General features: G+C 44.6%; 1 protein-coding gene across 4 annotated transcripts in view; it reads left to right on the top strand.

Moving 5' to 3' along the window:
- Window positions 1–21,034, top strand: part of LOC143842436 (uncharacterized) — a 42,135-nt gene that overhangs the window by 11,783 nt on the left and 9,318 nt on the right. For all 4 annotated transcript variants that reach the window (XM_077347627.1, XM_077347636.1, XM_077347617.1 and 1 more), the window contains 8 exons: window positions 4,560–4,686; window positions 4,884–5,031; window positions 6,714–6,929; window positions 12,920–13,060; window positions 14,848–14,953; window positions 15,152–15,249; window positions 15,640–15,795; window positions 16,205–16,306. In XM_077347627.1, coding sequence (XP_077203742.1) covers window positions 4,560–4,686; window positions 4,884–5,031; window positions 6,714–6,929; window positions 12,920–13,060; window positions 14,848–14,953; window positions 15,152–15,249; window positions 15,640–15,795; window positions 16,205–16,306 — 1,094 coding nt within the window. The remainder of the gene's footprint in view (window positions 1–4,559; window positions 4,687–4,883; window positions 5,032–6,713; window positions 6,930–12,919; window positions 13,061–14,847; window positions 14,954–15,151; window positions 15,250–15,639; window positions 15,796–16,204; window positions 16,307–21,034) is intronic.

Genomic DNA, 21,034 nt, shown 5'->3' with positions numbered 1-21,034 from the left:
TTCATGGGATGAGGGATGAGAGTTGTGGCCTAGGATCACTGTAGGGTTAATCCATAAATACCTACTAGTTTCTTTAAATGACACCAAATCGTCTGGGCCAGATTAATTGAATGCAAAGGTACTAAAAGAACTTGCAGATGTAATTTCTGAACCTCTGTTCATTATTTTTGACAATTCTTGGAGAACAGGTGATGTGCCAGAAGATTGGGGGTGGGTAAATGTTGTTCCCATCTTCAAGAAGGGGAAAAAGAGGATCCGGATAACTACAGACCTGTCAGATTGACATCTATAGCTGGCAAAATTTTAGAACAAATCATCAAATAGTTGGTCCTTGAGCAGCTAGAGCGGATGGCTGTAATTACTAAGATTCAGCATGGCTTTCTCAAGAACAAGTCATGTCAGACTAACCTTATCTCTTTTTTTGAGAAAGTTACTAGCTACATCAGCGGAATGCTGTGGACATTATTTACCTGGATTTCAGTAAGGCTTTTGATAAGGTTCCACATGATATTCTTATTGGCAAGTTGGTAAAATGCAATATGGATCCTATTACTGTTAGGTGGATTGAGAGCTGTTGACAGATTGCACCCCAAGGGTGTTTGTAAATGGTTCATCATCTTCTTGGAGAGGAGTGACAAGTGGAGTGCCTCAGAAATCTGTCCTGCGCCCTGTATTGTTCAACATATTCATAAGTGATTTGGATAAAGGAATAGAGTGGGTACTTATTACAATATTTGCTGGCGTATAAGACTATTTTTTCCCACTGAAAAACATGCCTCCAAGTGGGGGGGGTCGTCCAATACGCCGGGTGCACTTCAGTTGGGATAGACATAGCTGCCCATAGTACAGTATTGTAATATAACAAACTCTATATTTTGAGTGGAAATGTTGGGGGGTCGTCTTATACGCCCAGTCGTCTTATACGCCAGCAAATACGGTAAATCTGCAGATGATAGTAAAATGGAAGGGGTAGCAAACACACCAGAAGACAGAATCAGGGTACAGGATGATCTTGATAGGCTGGAGAACTGGGCTAAAATGAATAAAATGAATTTTCATAGTGAAAAATGTTAAGTTCTGCATTTAGGTAGGAAGAATCAAATGCATCACTATAGGATCGGTGAGACTTGTCCTGTCAGTAGTAGTATGTGTGAAAAGGATCTGGGGGTCTTAGTGGACCATACACTGAACATGAGTCAGCAGTGTGACTCGGCAAATGGGATTTTGGGCTCTATTAAAAGAAGTATAGTGTCCAGATCACACGAGGTGATGTTACTACTACTCCATTCTGGTTAGATCTCACTTCTCCAACTGTTTTCATTTTTGGGCACCACAAATGAAGAAAGATGTAGAGAAACTAGAGTGTGTCCTGAGGAGGGTTATGAAGATGGTGAGGGATTTGTAGACCAAGTCGTATGAGGAATGGTTGAGGGAGCTTGTTCTGTTTAGCCTGGAGAGAAGGCAACTAAGAGGCAATATGATAACCATCTTCAAATCCTTGAGGGCTGTCACATAGAAGATGGAGCAGAGTTGTTTACTGTTGCCCTAGAGCAGGGGTAGTCAAACTGCAGCCCTCCTGATGTCCATGGACTACAATTCCCAGGAGCCCCTGCCAGCGAATGCAGGCAGGGGCTTCTGGGAATTGTAGTCCATGGACATCAGGAGGGCTGCAGTTTGACTACCCCTGCCCTAGAGGATCAGACCAGAAACAGTAGGTTGAAATTAATTCAAAAGAATTTTCAGCTAAACATCTGGAAGAAGTTCCTGACTGTTAAAGTGATTCCTCAGTGAAACAGGCTTCTTCGGGAAATGGTGAGTTGTCCTTTTTTGGAAGTTTTTAAGCAGAGGCTAGATAGTCATATGACAGAAATGCTGATTTTATGAACATAGGCAGATTGTGAGTGGGTGGGCAGGAAGGAATGTGCCAGTGTTTGTCTCTTGTGGCCCTTCCTTGCCTACCCAGGGACCCATTATGCACGGGCCGGAACGCCCGCGTTGGTGGTGGGAGGGTTTCGGGGAAAATCCCCGATAATGCACGCCACCAGTGCCAGCGCAGGCATATCCCAGCCAAGGCCTTCGGAAGACCCACGTTAATGAAATGTGGGTTCTTCTGGAGTCCCAGGACTCCTGAGGGCACAGGCAAGGGGCAAGCTGCCTGAGCCCCGTGCATAATTGGAGGAGCCAGGCTTTTGGCCCAGCTCCTCCCCCGACCTACAGCATCCCTGCAGGGATGACTCTTGCCTCTGCCGGAACCGCGGCACCATGGAGCCGACAGGGGTGACCCCCCACCCTTGCCATGGTGGGAGAGCAGCATGCTGCTCCCCACCATCCTGCAGTGGGGTCCCCAGCCCCCAATTCTCCCCCAGCCGCTGTTGCTGCTTATCTACGCTTCCGGCCCCGCGTTGCCTGCGCGGGGCTGTTGCGCCGGGACAGCTGGCGGAGCTCCACCCCTGTGCATACATGGGGGACAGCAGGGCTTCTGCCCCACCACAACGGCATAGCAGCAGCACAGAGTAACTGCCGCCATGCATAATGTGTCAGGGAATTGCTAATTGCCACTATGGGATGGTAGGTGAATTTCCTCCAGGACAGGCTGGATTCTGTAGTTTTTTGGTGGGAGGGATCACTTGCACATGAAATTGGGGTCACCATGGGTAGGCTGGTAGTTGTGAATTCCTGCATTGTTCAGAGGGTTGTATTACATGACCCTGGAGATCCCTTCCAACTCTATAATTCTATGATTCTTCTCTGATTGGATTTCCAGAATAGAGTTCAAGATTTCTCTGATTTAGAAAGCCTTTGATTTTAGGTAGGTAGTTGTGAGTTCCTGCATTGTTCAGGGGGTTGTACTACATGACTCTGGGGATACCTACCCACTCTATGATTCTTCTCTGATTGGATCTCCAGAATAGAGGTTCAATATTTCTCTGATTTAGAAAGCCTTTGATTTTAATACAGTTTGTTGTGATGGTCCAATTCAGTAATGTACAATACGAGTCGGAGTCTAAACTTTGATTTAGTTATGGGGCTTTATTGCAAGCTCAAGCACTAATCCTGCTGCAATTTGTTAATGTTAAAAACAAAGTCTCTTCAGCTGTCACATAGGACTTGATGTATATTGCATTCATTTAATATGCTGGTACAAAACACAGTCCTCAAAATGTTATGTATAAACAGCTGCAGCAAACAGCAAACAGCAAACAGCTGTACCTATACTCTGCCTCTTAGGGTACTTACCAATGTGGTTTACTTTATAGATTACATGCATTGAGGGACGCAAGAAGAAGAAGTTGGTTCTTATATGCCGCTTTTCTCTACCCGAAGGAGGCTCAAAGCAGCTTACAGTCGCCTTCCCTTTCCTCTCCCCATGTGAGGTGGGTGAGGCTGAGAGAGCCCTGATATCACTGATCGGTCAGAACAGCTTTATCAGCACTGTGGTGAACCAAGTTTACCCAGCTGGCTGCATGTGGGGGAGTGCAGAATTGGATCCAGCTCACCAGATTAGAAGTCTGCACTCCTAACCACTGCACAGGGATGACTCCTCTGCTTCGCCAGCCTGATAAACTGTCAAACAACGTCCCCCCCCCACCCGCCATGGTTACTGATCAAAGTTAGACTGCCACTACACATAATTACTTGTGAACTACAGTTCTACAGAGAAGTCCCAGGGAAGGCTGTAGCAGGAAATGCCAGAAGTAATCCTCATTTACATGGCAATACGTTGGCTTGGTTGCCAGGGTGACCCAGATCCAAATTTCATGATCACTGACACTGAGGAGGCAGAGAATCAACAGCAGGTGCCTTGAGTTCCCATTGGTCAATGAGGAACTGTGAGCAGAAAAGGGGGTGTCACGGGCTCAGGGATGGAGACCAAAAACATGCTAACATTTATGCATGAAAAAGGGCTGTTCTCAGCACTGTTATAAAAGAAAAGTTGTTGATAGCTAGTTTTAGATACGGTGCTGAAAAAACACAGTTAATGCTATGAGGGGGTGGTGCTATGCAGAATGAAAAGATACTATGGTGAATTGTGCACAGTGAAAACCCTGCCATGTGCAGAAATAAAAATGTATTTTTGGGCAAACTTTTTGCAAGGTTTCCTGACATGCATAATGCACCTTGGTGTATGTTGAGGTGGGGTTTACATGAGATGTTTCCTGTAGTTTTTATTCTGAGCTATATCCCTTAAACGAGAGCTTGGGCTGTGGCCTGCAATTATGCCATTGTGCTCGGTAGGATGGATTGCCATTAATGCTACTTTTACAAAGAAAACAATATTATGGAACCACAACAAATTTATTGTGAAATTTTTTTGAGTAAGAGGAGAACACACAAGGGGTCCCTTAATATTTTTCTTACTCTGTTGCTCTACTTCCGACCTCTTTGTAATCACGTGTACAATTAGTACTGTACATTTGCACACTTAGTACTCTACAGTTGTGGTTTGTGCTAATTTCTAGTCTAGCCATAGATATTATTGTGAGTGGTTTTACCACCAATATTTCATACAGTGGCTGCAAAAGACTCATCACAAGGTATTAACATGAACATATTTTTAGAGCAAGTTAAAGAAAGGCCTACTGACAAATTGGAGGAATGGCAAAGTGATGTTCACGTACAGTGCCAAGAAACCTCTCTCCTAGCTCAGATGAAAGAGGAACAAGCAAAAGCAATGTCTTTTCTCAGGTAAAGAGATTCTCTACATTTATGAGATAAGTAACATTAATGTATTAAAGTCTTGTAAAAGTGTTGCTATTGATATTACTATACATACCATGTGAGTCTGGTTGTCACATATTTCCCAGCTTCTCCAAACACCTGATTGCCTTTGTATGTTGTGCTCTCACTCTTTAATCACTACTTATTTTCTGTTCCAACAAAAGGCAAATAAACCAGTTTGAGGTCATTCAGCCCCAAATGTTGCATCAACTGGAAGAAGGCAAGAATGAGGGAGTAGTGGAACCACAAAAAGAAATGGAAAGGTTTAAGAAACACCTTGTTAAAGAGGAGAAAGAATCAGCAGAAATAAAAGTAAGTTGTATTCTGTGCAATGACACTTTCAAAGGGCTTGAGCCAGTTTGCTGGATAGGATGGTATATAAATAAATATTTCAAATGAGTGTGGAGCTGGCAGCCAAATAAAAAATGATTATTTTTTACTGTTCCTGTATCCTTGAAAGTGTGCTGTTCAAACCAGTAATACTTAATATCAGGAATTTGGGATTGGGGTGTAGAACACAATTGGTGGATGAAGAGAGACTCATAGAATTGGAAGGGCCATTTAGGTCAACCCTCTGCTCAGTGCAGAGTCAGTCTAAATAGATACATGGAACTGTCCTATATGGAGTCAGACCATTAGTCTACCAAAGTCAGTAATATCCAATTTGACTGACAGTGACTCTTGAAGGTATCAGTCAAAGGTATTTCACACAACCCCATCCTTGTTGTGAATGTCTATACAGATTGTTTCATTATATTACCCATTTTGTTGTGGCACCTCAGTGCACATATTTATACCTGTAGTGGTAAGGGGAAGTGACCATTACGAGCAAAATGCAATTATGAGAAAAGTGTCGTTTAACTCTGGGAAGAGAGAGGTAGTTCTAGGGCGATCTGTGCTATATTTCAGGAGGCATAAGGAGGGTGGCTGATGATTAGTCCAGAAGCACAAGCTTCTCCTTCTCTCTTTCCATCCTTGTCACAGTCCTCTTCGCTTCTGCCAGCGATAGAGAGGCAGGAGTCCATCAACACCCTTTAGCGCCCAGCCTTGTCCGTTCCTATACCCAGTTATCTTCTACTTGTGCCTTGATCTTGATTCTTTCAAGAATTTCCAAAATCAAAATGCTCCTCATAGCCCAGGGAGTGCTTGGCACCGGTATTTATTAACACTGTTAGTTAAAGGTTGATACATATTTGCAGTTTTTGAGAGTTATGTTAGCCATAACCAGCATTCCTTGGATGTGTGTATTTAAAATAAGCATAGCCCAATTCTTATCACCAGACAGGATCCTGGAATGCCTTATAATCAACATGTCTTGCCACTAACACATGTTTTTTTTTAAAATGTAATTTGACTAACAATAGCTTTATTTTTGTAGCCTGCTTTTCAAGGATAGCTCAGGGCAGGTAACAACATTGTTTAAACAATTCAGTCACATAGTAAAAAATCACAATGAGAAAGAATGTCTTGGAGGTTCAAGTTATCAACCTAGATATTTTGAATTATTGGTCTTGTTTTATTGGTGCAAGGTTTTTAACTTAGAAATATCAAAATGTATCAGGCTATATGAATTCAGGACTTTTTAGTTCAAATATTCACTACTTCTGGGGCAGATGGTGCCAATGTTTTTAGAGTATAGTTTTGGTTTAATTTGTTTCTCAAAACTTTTCTTTCTTTCACCCAGCCTTTAGGGACCCACCCCCTTTGCCATTCTTTCAACTATTGTGTTCCTTTCTTCCAAGCAGGCGCACTTCTCTTATCTTGGAAATGCCTTCTTGAGCCAAGTCCTTGCCACATTTCTTCTAAGGCTCAGCATTGGCTGATGGCTCATAGAAGTGCAGTTGGATATAGATTAGATAGATATAGACTAGGGAGTTTCTGATAGGGAATTTACAGGGGGCTAACTGGGGAAAAGGGGAGGGTATTGTGATTTAACTCTGGTCCTTTGCAAAATTCTTGTGTTTTTTCTTGCACACCTGTCTTTTTAATAACAGATGCTAAGCCAGCAAATATCAGGGCTACAGGAGGTAATTAGGAGAAATGAGTCTCACTGGCATGCTGCCCATGGTGAGCTGAGAAGTCAGATGGAAGTTCTGACCAAGCAGAACCTGCAACTTCAAGATGAGCTCAGAGTTTCCAAGCAGCAAAAGACGGAGGCCAAAGGACGGCATGGACTGGAGGATTGTATTGAAAGAGGAGCGGAAGTGCTGGTACTTTAACCTGACCTATTGCTTGTTTTGGTTTTCCTCTGTGCCCCTCCTTCCCAATTTCAGGTGGACTGTAGCTCACCTTTGATACAGCCAGTCAAAAGATCTGCTGATCAGAAGGATTACTGTTCCAAACTGTTGCTTCCTAGGACAGGGACTGGGTTTTGCTGTGGTAGAAGAATGGAGGGTAGCTTCAGCCATTTGTGAAGAAGTGCTGAAATCACCTGTTAGCAGATCCACTTGCAAGGTGTCACTGAAACCTGCTTCGAGGAAAAACAAGTTGGATCCCTTCTTCATTTATGGTGTGCTAACCTTTATTTGATCTTCTCACAAAGGCTCACCCATCCTTTTCCCAGCAAGAATCTGGCTGGTGCAAATGTACTCTTAATTTAACTTGTTTGCCAGTTCTGTTGCATGTGAAACATTTTCTGGTAGTTTGTATGTACTCCACAAGTGAAAATTCATGTTAATGATATTGAGGAGATCTCCTATTTAAAATACTTAGGGGTCTGGTTTGACCAAAGATTAACTTGGTCAGTGCAAGCTGCTCATATTAAAAGATTAGCTACAGTGGCATCAAATATTATCTGATGTTATTCATCGGGGACTCAGTACATCCCACCACTGCGGGAGGTAGAATCATAGAATCATAGAATCATAGAGTTGGAAGGGGCCATACAGGCCATCTAGTCCAACCCCCTGCTCAACGCAGGATTAGCCCTAAGCATCCTAAAGCATCCAAGAAAAGTGTGTATCCAACCTTTGCTTGAAGACTGCCAGTGAGGGGGAGCTCACCACCTCCTTAGGCAGCCTATTCCACTGCTGAACTACTCTGACTGTGAAAAACTTTTTCCTGATATCTAGCCTATATCGTTGTACTTGAAGTTTAAACCCATTACTGCGTGTCCTCTCCTCTGCAGCCAACAGAAACAGCATCCTGCCCTCCTCCAAGTGACAACCTTTCAAATACTTAAAGAGGGCTATCATGTCCCCTCTGAACCTCCTTTTCTCCAGGCTTAACATTCCCAACAGTCCCTCAACCTATCTTCATAGGGCTTGGTCCCTTGGCCCCAGATCATCTTCGTCGCTCTCCTCTGTACCCTTTCAATTTTATCTACGTCCTTCTTGAAGTGAGGCCTCCAGAACTGCACACAGTACTCTAAGTGTGGTCTGACCAGTGCCGTATACAATGGGACTATGACATCTTGTGATTTTGATGTGATGCCTCTGTTGATACAGCCCAAAATGGCATTTGCCTTTTTTACCGCTGCATCACACTGCCTGCTCATGTTTAGTTTACAATCCACAAGTACCCCAAGGTCTCGTTCACACACAGTGTTACCTAGAAGCATATCCCCCATCCAGTAGGCATGCTTTTCATTTTTCTGACCCAGATGCAGAACTTTACACTTATCTTTATTAAATTGCATCTTGTTCTCATTTGCCCATTTTTCCATTGTGTCCAGATCTCGCTGAACTCTGTCTCTATCTTCCGGAGTATTTGCCAGTCCTCCCAATTTGGTGTCATCTGCAAACTTGATGAATAGTCCCTCCACCCCCTCATCTAGATCATTAATAAATATGTTAAAAAGTACTGGGCCAAGCACCGAGCCCTGAGGTACCCCGCTACTCACCTCTCTCCAGTCTGATGAAACACCATTGACAACAACTCTTTGAGTGCGGTTCTCTAACCAATTCCCTATCTACCTAACTATCTGAAAATCCAGATTGCAGTCCTTCAACTTATCCATCAGAACATCATGGGGAACCTTGTCAAAAGCTTTACTAAAATCCAAGTAAATGACATCAACCGAATTTCCCCGATCCAGCAAACCTGTTACTTGGTCAAAAAAGGAAACCAGGTTGGTCTGGCAGGACCTGTTGGAGACAAATCCATGCTGACTTCCTTGGATCACCAAATTGTCCTCCAGATGTTTGCAGATCGCTCCCTTTAATATCTGCTCCATTATCTTCCCACAACAGAGGTCAGACTCACTGGTCTGTAGTTTCCCGGGTCATCCTTCCTCCCTTTTTTGAAGATCGGAATAACATTTGCTCTCTTCCAGTCCTCCGGGACATCTCCAGTCCTTAAAGAGGTTCTGAAGATGATGGACAAGGGCTGTGCAAGTTCTCTGGAAAGTTCTTTGAGTACTCTCGGGTGCATTTCATCCGGACCAGGGGATTTGAACTCATCCAGTGCAGCTAAATGCCTCTCGACAACCTCTCTATCCATGTTAACCTGCCACCCAGACACTGTCCTTTGGCTATGGCCATCTCTAGATGTGCCTAAACACTTTGACCTGTGGGAAAAAACAGATGTAAAATAGGCACTAAGCCTTTCTGCTTTCTCTGCATCTTCCGTTAGAGTTTGTCCATCTGCACCCAACAGTGGGCCTATTGCCTCCTTTACTTTACGTTTGCTCCTCACATAACTGAAAAATCTTTTCTTGTTACAATGGGCTTCCCTGGCCAATCTTAGCTCACTCTCAGCTTTGGCCTTTCTGATGATTGATCTACAGTGCCTAGTAACCTGTAGGTACTCTTCTTTAGAGCTCTGTCCTTCCCTCCATTTCCTGAACATTTTCCTTTTCTTTCTTAGTTCCTCTTGAAGTTCTCTGTTCATCCAAATAGGCTTCTTAGAGGTCCTGCAGTGTTTTCGTCTTTCTGGGATAGTCATTGATTGAGCATGCAATAGCTCCTGTTTGAGTAGCGCCCACCCTTCACATGCTCCCTTCCCTTCGAGCATTCTCGTCCATGGTATGACACTCATCATGTCTCTGAGTTTATTAAAGTTTGCCCTACGAAAATCCAACATCCGTGTCTGGCTACAAGCTTCCTTGGCTCCCCATCTCAAAAGGAATTCTATGAGGACATGGTCACTTCCCCCTAGGGTCCCCACCTCCTTCACCTCATCCACCAACTCTTGCCTGTTGGTCAGTATTAAGTCCAGTATGGCTGAACCTCTTGTGGGTTCATCTACCATTTGATAAATGAAATTGTCAGCCAGGCAGGTCAGAAAGTTGCATGACTGAGGACGCTTCACAGAGTTTGTTTCCCAGCACACATCTGGGAAATTGAAGTCACCCATGATGACAAGGTCCTGCCGCTTGGATATTTTCTCAGGTATAGGGTGACAGATGGTCCCTCAGATATGTGAGTCCCAGACTGCGAAGGGCCTTGAAGGTCAAAACCAAAACCTTGAACCAGATCCCTGTGAGGACCCTAGTAGCTGTGTTTTGCACCAGCTGCAATTCCTGGATCAAGGACGAGGGCAGGCCCGCGTAGAGTAAGGTGACCAGGTTTTAACATTGGTAAAGCGGGACACCATTGACTGGGGGGGTTCTTGATTAAAAATTTGGTCTATATGGAGCAACAAAAAATTGCATAGAACGCATAGAACACAAAAATAGTATTGTAATAGATATATTTTAAATTTCAACGTAAGTACAATTTGCCAGGTACCCCCAGATGTCCCTTCAAAAGTGGGACAATCTGGTCACCTTAGCGTAGAGCGAATTACAGGTGTTCAGAGGACAGGTAGGCCTGGCTAAGGTGGAAAAATGCCTGGCTGGCTACCCTCTTGACCTGTGCTTCCATGGTTAGTGAGGCATCCATGGTCACTCACAGATTCCTGGCTTGGGTGCGGTTGTAAGTTGGTCCTGGCCAGGGTGGGTAAATGTGCTTCCTGTCCAGCCCTCCTATTTCCCAGCCATAGGACCTTGATCTTGGAGCGGTTGAGTTTCAGAAGTCTCTGTTCAAGCCATTCAAATTTCCCCCTTAAAGTTAAAATTATACACCCAACATTCAGGAGGGCTACTTCAGCTTCATCAGAGAGGACTCTTATGTTTCCCCTTGGTATAAACTTGTCGTGTAATGACTAAATTTCCTCAGTCTTTCTTTGGACTTCCTTAACTCAGGTCCTTGAAAGACCATAAGAATGATTAAGAAATGCCTATTTAAGTATGATAATAGTACAATCTGTAGTAAATGATATATATCTTGTACTCAGTTTGTTGGTATTCTTCCAACACTTGGAGAGCTCCTCAATTACTGTACATATTTGTTCCTCACTATAGGCATGCATTTATTTTGGTGCACATTAATCCCTTCCATCTAGAGTTTTGCAAGGGAAGTATTTTAACATACCATATTCTGATACAGCCAGCTTGGTATAGTGGTTAGGAGTGGTGGCCTGTGATCTGGAGAGCCAGGATTGATTCCCTGCTCTTGCAGCCAGCTGGGTGACTTTGGACTAGTCACAGTCCTGTTAGAGTTGTTCTCGGAGAGCAGTTTTTCTCAGAGCTCTCTCAGACCCACCTACCTCACACGGAGTCTGTTATAGGGAGATGAAGGGAATCATAAGCTGCTTTGAGACTCCTTTGGGTAATGAAAAGTGGGATATAAAAACCAACTCTTCTAGAAACATAGAATCATAGAGTTGGAAGGGGCCATACAGGCCATCTAGTCCAACCCCCTGCTCAACGCAGGTTCAGCCCAAAGCATCCTAAAGCATCCAAGAAAAGTGTGTATCCAACCTTTGCTTGAAGACTGCCAGTGAGGGGGAGCTCACCACCTCCTTAGGCAGCCTATTCCACTGCTGAACTACTCTGTGAAATTTTTTCTCCTGATATCTAGCCTATATCATTGTACTTGTAGTTTAAACCCATTATTGCACGTCCTTTCCTCTGCAGCCAATGGAAACAGCATCCTGCCCTCCTCCAAGTGACAAAATTTCAAATACTTAAAGAGGGCTATCATGTCCCCTCTCAACCTCCTTTCCTCCAGGTTGAACATTCCCAAGTCCCTCAACCTATCTTCATATGGCTTGGTCCCTATATCAGTGGTCCCCAACCTTTTATCATCGGGGACCGGTCAATGCTTGACAATTTTACTGAGGCCCAGGGGGGGTGTAGTCCTTTGCCGAGGGACGTTGCTGCCGTCTGAGCCCCTGTTCCACTTGCTTTCCCACCGGCACCATTGACTTCCCGCCGCCCACTGGGGGGTGCTGCCAGCAGCAGCTGCGCAATGCCATGCCGAGGGGGAGCCCAAGCCATGGTGGCTGCCGGAGAGCACCAAAGGTGAGTCAGCAGCAGAGTGGCAGGGCAGCCCCTGAGGCAGCAGCCAGGGAGGAGGACGAGGAGGAGCCGTGGCCCGGTACCGACTGATCTACAGACCGGTACCGGTCTCCGGACTGGGAATTGGGGACCACTGTTCTATATGACTGTGGTGCAGGAAGCGTAGACACCCTATATGACATGATCTTTGAATACAGTAATTTTTCTGAGCCTAAAAACCTTTGAATTCTTCCTTTGCTCCAAAATATAGAACATATGGTTGCATTACCTCTTTAATCAGAAGATAATAGAAGACATCACTCTTTAGTTGTGGAATTTTATGCATCTGTGATAGCTGTTACAATGGAGTCTTCCCCCCTATATTTCTGTAACTTGCTTAAAACTAACAAGTTAAGAAAGGACACCCTAGAGAAGAGCCTAATGCTGGGAGCGATCAAGGGCAAAAGAAGAAGGGGACGACAGAGAATGAGGTGGCTGGATGGAGTCACTGAAGCAGTAGGTGCAAACTTAAATGGACTCCGGGGAATGGTAGAGGACAGGAAGGCCTGGAGGATCATTGTCCATGGGGTCACGATGGATCAGAAATGACTTCGCACCTAACAATAACAACAACATGAGATAGAGAAAAAATTGCAATTTTCTCATCAGGTTTAGGAAGGGACATCGCCCCACAATTTGCTGGAAGAGAGACTATCATGAGGTAACCATAGGAGTTGGATCAATATGCACATAGGTAGGAAAGTACCACTGGATTAAGTGGTCCCTAAGAATGAGAATATTCAAGCATGATGACCTAAGAATGCTTCTGGTGTTGGACAAGGGAGACCTAGGTTCAAATCTAAAATATGGAAATACAATAATATTTTATTTTCTGGTTGTAATATCCCAATGACAGCATAATATTTCATTGTTTTCTAGGCAAGAAGACGTTTACTGCAAAAGCCTGAGTCATTGAAATCTATATCAGGAGCACACAGAGAGAAGAGCCCACCTAAAACTCTTCATAACCGAACTGTGACACCTACAGGCCAGAGGATACTTCATCAGCCACCCTTCGAAGTAATGCAGTCTCTGAATAGTCTTGCTTTTTAATGTTTATTAATCTTCCCAAGGTACCCATGCCATTTGTGTCTTGCAGCATGGATTCTAGAAATTTATGGGATAGGAAGGTTAAAAAGGAAGAGGTCTGCTAGCACACCAGAACAACACTCATGGAGTGTCTGAGAGCTGACTAAGATATTAAAACAAGAGCTAACAAAGCCCAAGTAATTATTTTTTTACACTTTCATGCCTAAAGAGCTAAATATATTATATATTGTTCCTGAATCTTTCCTTGGGCCATTTAAAATACACATCTGATTGGAGTTCCTAGTTGAAATTTAGATTTTCTGACACAAGGGGGCAGACTAGGATTATGTCTGCAGTGCACTGGAAGAAGACACTAAACCTTTGCCACTGTTTGCCCTGTTAGGGGAATCTTGCATGTAGTCATCAGTATGTGCAAATTTTCCCCGTGTGGCCTGTTTTTATTAGCTGAGTGAGTGAGTCTTTTGTTCATGAAGATTCATGCACTGAGGTATAGCCAGTTAAAGAAACATACTATTTATTTTAGGGATGCTACTTTATTAGAAAGAGAGTTAAGCATTCTAGCTAAATGGTTGTCAGGAAATAAACCTGAGAGTTGCATTCTGGGGACAAACACCATTTAGTAGATTAAAGTGGCTCTTAAGTCCTTAATTGCTTTCCCATTTGTTGTTCCCTTCAGATGATTCTTGTATATATTTGTCATTGCATATTTCAACAATTTCACACCAGGAAAGTGGTATGGTCATAGTCCTGATCTGAATATACCACTATGTGTCTGAGAATACATTTCATCTGAGAACTCCCAGGGCACATATGCTTGTGAACTTAGAACCTTAAGAGGATGTTCGCCTTGGGGATTCGTTTAAGAAGTACGCAGAGCTTACGTATCTTCCCCACATAAGTTGTTCTGTAGATGTATAAGTACACACATACACACAAGAGTGAGAGTTCTGAATCAGGACTGATTAATGTGTTACAAAGTCCACCCCTTTCTCTTCATCATAGATTAGTGGAGATTGGATAGCTGGTAGTATATGTTGATAAACACCTGTCATCTGGACCTTCATTCCTTTGTCAATTATTTTGTGCCTTAAATTCGGCATGAACTTTTTGAGAGTTTAGGCAATCTTAGTGAGGCTGCCAAGCATCTTAGAACTTTTGAGGTAGAGGTCTGGCTTTTATTTTCTAAACCATTCATGCTGTCTTTACATTGGAACCCACTTGAGACAGGGTAATCAAGAGCAATATATTTATTTGTGTGAAGGATATAAATCTGTCTCTTTAGTCCAGGGATTCCCAACCGGGGGGGGGGGGTCTGCGGGAGCTCTAGAGGTGGTCTGTGGCCTTATCTTCCTACCTTGAGGGACTTGGTCACAACCTAGGGAACTGTCCACTTCCATTGCTCCCTCTCCCCCCCTCCCAAGTGTGAGTTCTCTTATGATTTTTCAGCCTGGGAGGGGGCAGAGTCTGCATGCCTACTCTTGCCTTAAGCCACTTCCTGTGTCTCCCCCCTCCCAGTCCACCTCAATTGTGTCTGTTAACATGGTGGTGATGTCACTTCCAGTGACATGTCACTTCTGTGGGGTGTGACAGGGAGGTGTGACCAGCTGACATCACTTCCGGAGCTCCTTGAAGCCTGAAATATTATTTTAGGGGCTCCTCCATGGTCAAAAAGTTGAAAAAGTCTGGTTTAGACAAACTCTTCAAGTGATGAAGTAAGAGAACTGCATCTTCTTTTAAATATTTTTCCTTTGTTGTAGGTAATACCTCATGCTCAAAGTCAGCAAAAGAATTATGGAAGAAAATCAATAACTGACTCTTCCCAGAGTGTGATTAAAGACATTAGTTCATCTTTATTTATACAAGGTAAAATATGTGGGGATAGAAGTATCTGCTAACAGAAATTTCATCTTTTCTTGTTGTTCGAGCACATCATTTTGCCTGACCAGTGACAGAAACAATACGTTGGATGTAAAAAAAAAACCTGACATTGAATTATCTGTGCTATAGTCTTCAGTGTTGCAGACACTAATTGTTTATAATGTATATGTTAACTCTCCATAGGCACTTACTCTTCAGGTAGTTCAGAAGAAACAGCTATTTTAAATAGCCAGAATGATGACTTTTTAAGCTCTGCATCGTGGAGTACTGAAGAAATACAGGTATGTTTATGCATAAATCTGAAGCAGAAATTAAAATGCAGGAAAAATGCATGGTAGAAAGCTGAGTTCAAAAATTGCCTCCTGGACAACAAGGGGAAACATGATTTAATTTATTTAAACTTCCCAATAAATACAGTAGTATGATGGTTTTAGAGATAGTTGATTCTTCTGTTTGTTTTGTTGGTATAGTTAAAATTTTTGTATCCTGCTTCCCCCCACCCTCAAAATTTTAGAGTGGCTTGTAAAAGTGATAAATAAACGTGAACTAAATATACTGGTAACATTAACAATACCACCTAACTCACTCTAAAATAACCCATACTATATTACACTCTTTTAAAAAAGCATATGGCTTAAGAAATTTCACATTGCAATCTAATATTTTCACAGGTGAAAGAGAATGTTAACCTTAACAAAGCTCCTAGGTCTATGAAGTCAGCTGAGCAAGTGATCTCTGCAGTGAACTCTGGGAGAAATAGCACAACCCCCAGTGGTAGGAAAACACCCGCAGAAAGTCTTCCTATGTTTGGGAATGATAAAGCAAAGGTTTGGTTTCCTAATGTTCTGCCTATCCTTCCACCTCTGTGTCTCGATAGTGTTTTCAGTCATTCAACCATGTGCTGGAATAATTTGCATTTCTATTAGTTGGCAATATTCTTACCCCTAGATCTGCCACCGAGACAGGAAAGGGGTGAGGTGGGGTTAGCCCTTCCTGCTCATGCCGTTTTCCAGACAGATACCATTTTCAATTATTTTGTATCTTTCATTTGTTATGGCAAAACAATTGGAAAGACAGTACAGGCATTTTTAAAGATGTGAAAGGAATAACAGATACACTATACGTTGTAAACCTTTTCATTCTTTGTCTCTCATTTAGGTTTTGTAAGAGATGCCACTTATTACCAGAAAGTATATGCAAATAAATTAACCATTGGTATATGTAATATGTTTGTAGAATTTGTCTCCAAAATCAATATTGTCTAGAAGAGTACCTCTATACTTGGAAAGTGAGAAGGACGAGGATGTGAAAGAAATAATAGAATATCCAGATGGAAAGGTAAAATAATTTTAGATAAATATAAAAATGGAAAAACAGCAATACATTGTGTAACATTGTGTAACACGTGTTACATGTAGACATAAATAACATAGTGCACTAATCAGAGTCTGACTCCTTTGTCATGTTAATGCAACAGGGGTGGAGTGGATGTAGTTGTACTTATTTAGCCCTTTCCCCCATAACTTTCTCCTAATCTTAACCCTTTTTAAGTTTTTGCCACAAACTAGCTAGTTTTCTTGCTGTTATCACACAGACTGGATAATTGTTTTAAAATGCTAAAAGTTGAGCTTCAGAATACCAAATTCTGTGTGTGTTGTTACACAATTACATAATTAAACAGCAGCAGAACATCTGCAGTGACATAAGATTCAGCAGGCCTTTTGGCGTTAGAAATAGAAGTATATATTATTCTGTGAGTCACAAATATGTTTTCATGAAAAGGCTTTAAGTTTAAATTTTAAATGGATTCATATCAGTGGGTTTATATCATTTAGAAACAATGGGGCTTTTCTGCGTTTTTATCCCCATTCATTCTTGCTCCACGCTAAAATGATTTATCCCCTGATTTCTGCATGTACATTTGTGCATTCTGTTTTCACTTCCTGTTTTTGTCTCTCTTCCCCCTCCCCCCTGATTCTTTTAAGAGCTCTTTCGTCCTGGAAGTTGATTTAGAGTTGCCTTTTCCCTCCTGTGTAATGTTTCTGCCTGTTTCCTTTGTTCTGTCTGCTTCCTCCCACCTCTAGCCCATTTTATGATGATCAGACTGTCATAATTGCCAAATCACTCTGCCTCCTCCCCGCAAAGACAAATGGTTTTGTTTTTTGTTTTTTTTAGGAAAGGCAATAAAATATATCCACCATAACTGACTTCTTAGCATTCTTTTTTTTTAAATGTGCATCTCTGCTTGAAGAGCTACCTTTTTACTTATATCTTTGCAAGGGTAGGAACTAGAGAGTTCATTCTTTTTAAAAATGACAACTGGGAATTCAAAGAACCTCCTTACCCTATTATTATTACAACTAGATTTCAAGCCCATTTTAAATTGAAATAAAATGGGCGCTAGATGGGCTGGGGGGGGAGAGCCCGTCCCCGGCAGAAGCTGGAGGGAAAAGGGGGGTGGGGTAAGGAGGCTTCTGTCGGGGCGGAGATCTCCCTCGCAGGTGCGAGGGAGAGCTCAGCCCCGGCAGAAGCCGGAGGGAAAAGGGGGGCTGGGAAAGGAGGCTTCTGTCGGGGCGGAGATCTCCCTCGCGGGTGCGAGGGAGAGCTCAGCCCCGGCAGAAGCCGGAGGGAAAAGGGGGGCTGGGAAAGGAGGCTTCTGTCGGGGCGGAGATCTCCCTCGCGGGTGCGAGGGAGAGCTCAGCCCAGGCAGAAGCTGGAGGGAAAAGGGGGGCTGGGAAAGGAGGCTTCTGTCGGGGCGGAGATCTCCCTCGCGGGTGCGAGGGAGAGCTCAGCCCAGGCAGAAGCCGGAGGGAAAAGAGGGGCTGGGAAAGGAGGCTTCTGTCGGGGCGGAGATCTCCCTCGCGGGTGCGAGGGAGAGCTCAGCCCAGGCAGAAGCCGGAGGGAAAAGAGGGGCTGGGAAAGGAGGCTTCTGTCGGGGCGGAGATCTCCCTCGCGGGTGCGAGGGAGAGCTCAGCCCAGGCAGAAGCCGGAGGGAAAAGAGGGGCTGGGAAAGGAGGCTTCTGTCGGGGCGGAGATCTCCCTCGCGGGTGCGAGGGAGACCTCAGCCCAGGCAGAAGCCGGAGGGAAAAGAGGGGCTGGGAAAGGAGGCTTCTGTCGGGGCGGAGATCTCCCTCGCGGGTGCGAGGGAGAGCTCAGCCCAGGCAGAAGCCGGAGGGAAAAGAGGGGCTGGGAAAGGAGGCTTCTGTCAAGGCGGAGATCTCCCTCGCGGGTGCGAGGGAGAGCTCAGCCCCGGCAGAAGCCGGAGGGAAAAGGGGGGCTGGGAAAGGAGGCTTCTGTCGGGGCGGAGATCTCCCTCGCGGGTGCGAGGGAGAGCTCAGCCCCGGCAGAAGCCGGAGGGAAAAGGGGGGCTGGGAAAGGAGGATCCCGCCCCCCCACCCTTCCCAAAGGCTCCCACGGCGTCCTGTCGGCCCCGGGAGCGGGCTCGCCGGGCGAGGCCGCTGCCGGGGCCGACAGAAGGCTGGCTCCCACCACCCCGACCCTCCCCCAGCGGCGAACGGCGTTCCCTCGGCCTCCGGAGCGCCCTCGCTACTGCGAGGGCGCTCCGGAGGCCGAGCGAAGGCCGGCTCCCACCACCCCCACCCTCCCCCAGCGGCGAACGGCGTTCCCTCGGCCTCCGGAGCGCCCTCGCTACCGCGAGGGCGCTCCGGAGGCCGAGCGAAGGCCGGCTCCCACCACCCCCACCCTCCCCCAGCGGCGAACGGCGTTCCCTCGGCCTCCGGAGCGCCCTCGCTACCGCGAGGGCGCTCCGGAGGCCGAACGAAGGCCGGCTCCCACCACCCCCACCCTCCCCCAGCGGCGAACGGCCCCCGAAGCGCTCACCTGTCGCTGTGCGTGTGAAGCAGGGAATGGGGAGCCGCGCTTCGCGCGGCTCCCCATTGCCTGCTTCGGGCGGGATGGGCACTTGGAGGGGCCAATCAGGAGCCGCTTCGCGGCTCCTGATTGGCCCCTCCGAGTTTTTATCCCGGACCGGTCCCGCCCTAACTCCTCCCCACTACCCCTTACTCCTTTATACAGTCCGTGGCGCCCGTGGCGCCACGGGCTGTGTACAGATGATTTATTGATATTTTAGTGCTTTAAAAATGTAGTCATAATAGCAATATAAACATATGCAAATAGGTAAGAGTGTGTGTGACAGCACCCCCCCCCCCCTTGAAAATACTGGTTATTGAAGGCACATGTGGAAGAAAATAAATTGACTCACAACTGTGAAAATGTGAAGGAAGAGCAGACATGCAGAAGAATCCTGCCCTAACTGATTACAATGCTTGGGGATTGACTCCCAAGAAAATTAGGATTAAGTAGATTGTGTTAAAAAACTCACAAACTAGCCAGCCAATATTGACAGTACTTATTTTCATGGCAGCTCTTCATGGGTTTTCACATAAATGGTTGTACTGTTGTGATGACTCAAGCTTTGATTACTCAACTAAAGGAGACCGTCTGTGACATCAGAGCAACTAATCCAGTGGTAGTTAGAAAGATTATGATGCCTCTGTTTTCCAAAAACCATTCTAATATGACAAAATATCTGGCTGATCAGTCAGTTGCATCAGGAATGGCAGAATTTGCTGAGGCTTAGTTTTCAGACTTCAGAAGTATGGGAGTCAATAGATGCTAGTTATATGGAAGAAACAACATCTGGACTGGCAGCTGGTTCCACCCATGATCACTTTCAGGACCAAAGCACACATTATGTAGGAGATCCAGCTATGGATGTTCCTTTTTTAAAAAGTATTGGCACTCTTTGATATGGATAACTCTGGGGTAATTCTAATTCAGCATGCCTGATAATTGCAAGCCAAACAGGAGAGCTACTATTTGGGCACTATCTTAAGTAGATACTATTCTGGAGTGCTAGGCAGCTGGTTTCATGTAACACACTCATCAGCTGCAGAAAATGTTTACCCGGATGTGTTCTCCATCTGCTCATTGAGAGGTGTTGGATGATTTCCCAGGAGCTCTCTGTGTGAAGTGAAGCTAACTCCTTTTTGGAGCTGGCATGCATGCAATGGGGTCACATTATGTGAAAATAAAACTGCTGCAAACATATGTCCCTGCCGTATGGTAATTCATCAAAGTGCAATTTGGAGTCTTCCACAGAGAATTGGAGGCCTCCAGGGGAGGTAAAGATTATGCTGACTTGTGGGCTAGAATTTTTAATGTAATTTGTGCCAGTCACAGATCTTAAATCAGCATAAATGAGTGGCAGCAGGATGTCCCTTGGCTTAGAAGCTTTTAAAATACATCACACAGCTGCTTTTTGCACATCATTTGAAAAGTAGTGATTCCCCACCCCCTTAGGGCACTGACTCCCCCTTTCTTGCCTATTGATCTTTGTCCTGAAAAATATGTGTAGAAATGAACCATGTATAAATTGTACACAAACATAATGACTGTAGTTTTGAACAGTGGGCTTGGCTTACACAGATAATAGAATTCCATTCCTCCTTGAAGGGTCTGGAGTGCGTATCCTGCAAGCGAGTCTGCTTGCAAGTTGGCATTCCTTAAAATGGCAGTCTGGGGCACCTAGTTGCAATTAAATTCAGTGGTCCTGCATTGCAGATGTACAAAGAGCAGCACAAGAGTACACCATATATTTTAAAATACCTTAAAAATGAGAGCTAGCATGGTGTAGTGGTTAAGAAGAAAAAGAAGAAGAGTTGGTTCTTATCTGGAGAACCAGGTTTGATTCCCCACTCCTCCACATATAGCTAGCTGGGTGATGTTGGACCAGTCTTTGGGCTGTTCTTGCAAAGCAGTTCTGTTAGAGCTCTCTCAGCCCTACCTACCTCACAGGATGTCTCTTGTGGGAGGAGAAAAGAAAAGGTGTTAGTAAGCTGTTTTGGGACTCCTTCAGGTAGTGAAAAGTGGGGTATAAAAATCCAAGTCTTCTAAAAGTAGTAAATTTTGGAAATAAGAGATCTAAGTCATATTTACACTATTGTGGGCTTTCCCAGCCGTAGCAGAGACTCAAAAGGCAAATCCTTTGGCTTTTATACTTTAGGAGCCCTAAGTCCCCAGGATTACCCTCGGGGTCTACCTCAT

The sequence above is a fragment of the Paroedura picta genome, chromosome 1, assembly GCF_049243985.1.
Source record: "Paroedura picta isolate Pp20150507F chromosome 1, Ppicta_v3.0, whole genome shotgun sequence".
NCBI classification, from domain to species: Eukaryota; Metazoa; Chordata; class Lepidosauria; order Squamata; family Gekkonidae; genus Paroedura; species Paroedura picta.
Note: the sequence above shows the minus strand (reverse complement) of the source record. Positions and strands in the feature narration are given on the sequence as shown.